The 4,977-nt window shown below is 38.8% G+C and overlaps 1 protein-coding gene across 1 annotated transcript; it reads right to left on the reverse strand.

The window, feature by feature from the left end:
* Window positions 1–3,165: 3,165 nt before the first annotated feature.
* LOC114255827 (receptor-like kinase TMK2) lies at window positions 3,166–3,728 on the reverse strand. The gene is made up of 2 exons (XM_082894973.1): window positions 3,284–3,728; window positions 3,166–3,185 (listed from the first exon to the last, which is right to left on the reverse strand). The coding sequence occupies exons 1-2, from the start codon at window positions 3,726–3,728 to the stop codon at window positions 3,166–3,168; spliced, it is 465 nt and encodes a 154-aa protein (XP_082751099.1).
* Window positions 3,729–4,977: the final 1,249 nt, after the last annotated feature.

The raw sequence follows: 4,977 nt of genomic DNA on the forward strand, positions 1-4,977 counted from the left end.
GTAGTTGTGCAAACGTTGTCTTGTAAATGTATTGCCATGCTCTGTTTGTCCTCTGCTACAGCAACAGAAGCTTTTCACAGGAAGAGATGGTCGATCGACCATATTCAGTGTCGATCGGCAACAAACAATTGGCCGAGAGCCCTTTTTTTTGTCGATGACCAGTTTACCTTGGCTGATGGCCTCATATTTTGGCCGATGGCCTCACAGCATGACCACAAGGTGGTTTAGAAGTGTCACAGAAGTTAGCACAATTTTCAGAGGTACAGAGCAGTGCAAACAGAGGCAACATAAAGCATGGCGATGGATTTCCGAGCAAAGCCGTCCAATCATGCATTCATCCCTTGTCTCGAGGCCATTTTAGTGTTTTAATAACTTAGAATAGTTATTTATTTCGATTTCGTTGTGTAATTAATTAATTAGGTTTTTAGTTAGTTAATTAGATGATTTGTATTATTCTTTTGGTCCCTCCGTCGAGAGGGCGCAATTGTGTAATAAGTGTGCGTGTGTGTGATGCATGTCTTCCAACCCCACTTCTTTCTCCCTTTTACTTAACCGCTTATGATGGTTAGTTCTAGGGCATGTCTCATTTAGCATCCTTATGCTATGCAAGTTTGCATCATTCATCTATATTGCATGCACCGGGCTCGACGCATCATACTAACTGCATCGTATTTCAATTCCAACTTGAATACATGTATCGAATTGTCGCATCTCATATGCCATCTTAGATTAGCCGAGACTATTCTAATTACATCTTGCATGTGTTGCATTAGCCGTTGTTGACATAAACTAGGATCATGCATTGATTACTAACTAGTTCTTTTTTTTTTTGGCTCGGAGTACTAGGTAAGCTTTTATGCTTTAGCATCTTGCATGTGTGCGAGTGTTTCCATGACAGCATGCTTGCCATGAGGCTAATTGCTTATGTGATATAACTGCCTGAATGCCTGTGAGTGAAGGTTGGATTGCTTGAATTGGAACAATTCATTGAAATTCGTATTTTAGCCTACTTTCGAGAAGCAAACTTCAAACCATTTTCAAACAAACAGATATGCGATGCTTTGTTCCAAATTAGGCGATCTAGTCTATACTTGTGTGTTGTGCGCATCACATAGTAAGATTAGCTAATTAACCAGAATAAAAACGCATGTGTTTTCAAAAACAAGATATCACGTTTAGTACAGGCCGATCATTGATCGGGCGAACAGGGGTGCTCATAGATGACCTTCCCCAATCGTATCCAAGTTCCCGAGCCGGGGCAACTTTGGTGATGACGGACACGTGGCTTTAGGCACGAGTCAGGGTTTCCTAAATTGTCCCAAAACAAAATATTTAGGCGGCGACTCTGTATCTGGCAAAGCAGTCCATGTTTGGCACTTCTTTCTTAAAAATCAGTTTTCCAAAACGATTTGTCGAATTTGGACTCTTTGGTGATTTATCGGTCTCGCATTGCACCTTGTGGGACTAGATTCAAAACCGTGACATTTGAGTCTGAACTGTAGTAGTAAAGCCCAGGGGCGCGTCTACAGCCGTTTGACATGAATGATTGGGCCAAAGGCCGTTTGATATGAATGATTGGGCCAAAGTCCGTTTGACATGAATGATTGGGCCAAAGGCCGTTTGATATAAATGATTGGGCCAAAGGCCGTTTGACACGAACGATTGGGCCAAAGGCCGTTTGACATGAATGATTGGGCCAAAGGCCGTTTGATATGAATGATTGGGCCAAAGGCCATTTAACACGAACGATTGGGCCAAAGGCCGTTTGACATGAATGATTGGGCCAAAGGCCATTTGACATAAATGATTGGGCCAAAGGCCATTTGACATAAACGATTGGGCCAAAGGCCGTTTAACATGAATGATTGGGCCAAAGGCCATTTGACATAAATGATTGGGCCAAAGGCCATTTGACATAAACGATTGGGCCAAAGGCCGTTTGACATAAATGATTGGGCCAAAGGCTGTTTGACATAAACAATTGGGCCAAAGGCCGTTTGCCATGAATAATTGGGCCAAAAGCCGTTTGACATGAACGATTGGGCTAAAGGCTGTTGGACATGAATGAATTGGGCCCGAGGCCGTTTGACATTTCTAGATTTGTAGTCGCCTGATGTACGAGATAGAAACATGAATTACGCCCAAGGTCGTCCGATGTATTTGTTTTAAATTCCATTCATGTATCTTCTTTATTTGATATTATTCACTGGGCTTTCACCCACTCTCATTCATGTGTCTGTAGGTGAGCCAAGAGATGTACAAACCCAACCCCAGTGAAGTCTGTGAGGAACAGCCAAAGTTTTGAGGAGTCAGCCCATATGTCTCACGCACGAGACTAGTTTTCGCCTCTTTGTTCCTTTGTTATATTTTTGCTATGTTGGTGAAAACTTTGGATCACCTTTGTATATAAGCTTTTGGTTTGGCTAACTATGACTTGAATGATCCTGTTGTGTAAAGCTTATATGTTAACTTCCTTTCAGGTGGGTTATTAATGAATACATGTGAAATGTTATTATGTGCCATGTAAGCACAGCTCTATGGACAAAAGTTTTAAGTTTGCTTCCATTTTGGCCCCTCAACTCTGTTGAAATATGTCTATTTTGGTTTAAGGCCATAGGTAATCTCTTGACTACTGGATGGTTATGACCTTGATTCATGGGGACGGGTTCGGGTCATAACAATTTGCATGACTATAAACTCAAACTTTGCTAGCTCATTTTTTGAAAAAGCTATTCTATCATATATATATATATATAGGAAATCTATCTAGAGTGATTAGTCAATGGAAAATTTTAAATTAAGAACCACTTTGATGGTTGTTTTCTTTCAAGCGAAAGGCTCCTAGTTTGGCCACATGACTTTGTACAAATATTAGTATAATTTTTCTATTTATATTGCATTACTCTAATATTTATTTATTTATTATTTTCTTATTATTATCATGTTTCAATGAATTCTTTTGGATGTTTGTTTTTGTTGTTTTCTCTTTTCACTACTCAAGTTAAAACCCCTAGTTTAATGGGCGTTTCAAGAACAACAAACCTTTTGTTTCCAAAAGTTTATTGAGAAAAAGTAAAAATAGTTGTGGTAATAATACTATACAAACTAAATTTCAATATAAAATTTCTATAATAAATAACGTTCAACATTGTGGTTCTCTCACTTTTAAAGGAAAGACTTATCATCTGTGCATAAAATTTTAAAAATACAGATGTCATATCATTATGGACGGGTTTCTACATAAAAATTCAATATGTACAATTTTCAGTTTATAAAAGAATACTTGTATATTCTGGTGCGAGATACCCAAAAGTTCCCGCTAGTTTAGTTAGAACTGAAGACTTCCCATCTGGAGCTAGGCGAACAAGTCCAAAATCGGCAACTTTAGCACGCATATCATCTGTCAGAAGAATGTTGGATGGTTTGAGATCCCTATGAATAAAACTTTGATGGGCTAAACTATGTTGATACTCAACTCCTCTGGCCACATCCAAAGCAATGGTCAACCTTTTCAACCATTCAAGGGGATTCAACCCTTCCTCTTTCCATTGAAACAAATGCCTACTAAGAGTCCCTTGAGGCATGTATTTATAAACAAGTAGTCTTTCGTTTCCATCCAAGCAATATCTTGGAATTGAAACCAAATGCCTATGTTGAATCTCATTAAGAACAACAATCTCACACTTGAATTGATCCCAACCACTCTCACTCACCATTCTGGACTCCATTCTCATAACTGCAATCTTAGTGCCATCATGCAACTCCCCTTTGTAGACAGTTCGAAATCCACCTCTCCCTATATATTCTCTTGGCTAAAATTGTTGGTCGCATTCTTCAAAACATGAATAGGGATTACCATGCTTTCAATTCAATGACATGACATTTACTAGAATACTTTATTCTACCTCTGTATAGGTAGAGTATAACAATTCCAGCTACCAAACCTACACATACACTGCCAATTACGATGCTTATAATCACTCCAATCGAATTCTTACTACCATTGCTTTCAAAATTATTCGGAGTTGTTTCAGGTGTCCCTGGTGAAGGAGCAACACTATTCTTCCAAATATGAAGATTGCCATAAGTTTTTATAAACACATTATTCTTAAAAAACGGGATTTCTCCATAAAGCCGATTGTTAGAGATCTAATTCTCTAAGATTAGGTAAAGTTGTAAGCTCATTCGGAATAGTACCAATAAGATTATTATTAGCGAGAATTAGTTTCTGCAACGAAGTAATGGATGAGAATTTGGAGAAATTATACCCGTAAGACCCATATTTTGAAAATTGACAACAATAATGTCTCCACTAGTACAAGTGAGCCCCAACCATGGGATGCAAGGATCATTACCTTTCCAATTCTTCGCGAACTCTATCGGATAATTAACTGATTACAGGATTGAAAGTAGTATATTCACCCGGCGATCACATTCAACTTCAGGATAATGTAAGCAAAAATTGTTAGTCTGATCAAACTCATCTATATCAACCACCACAGAAGGGTCAAACTTTGGGGTTGGCCCTTGTAGAAGATTGTTGGTCAAATTCACAATCTTAAGCGATAGAAGATGCATCAAAGATGTCGATACTTGACTCGTAATGTAATTGCTATTTATAGGGAAGCTCTGCAACCTCGTATGACCTGAAATGTTTGGTAATGGACCTGAAAAGGAATTATAATGCAACCACAGTTCGGTCAAATGGGTCATGTTTTGTATCATAGCAATTGAACCATTGAGCTTATAAATACTCTGTTGCTTATGCAACCTCAGAGATTGAATTGTAGAATTCGAAAAGCTCGCAGGTAGCCCACCCTTAAGCTTGTTGAACTCCAAGTGAAGAGTTGTCAGATTTGGGAATGTGTTAGCACCAAAAAAAATCGGGTATTTTTCCGTTGATGTTGAAGTCGTTGGCTGAGAAGACCTTGAGGGTCGATGTGCTTTCAGAGACTGTCTGGTATGGGCCAAGCTAAA

This window comes from Camellia sinensis, chromosome 11 (genome assembly GCF_055761805.1).
Source record: "Camellia sinensis isolate YWXY chromosome 11, ASM5576180v1, whole genome shotgun sequence".
Taxonomy (NCBI): Eukaryota; Viridiplantae; Streptophyta; class Magnoliopsida; order Ericales; family Theaceae; genus Camellia; species Camellia sinensis.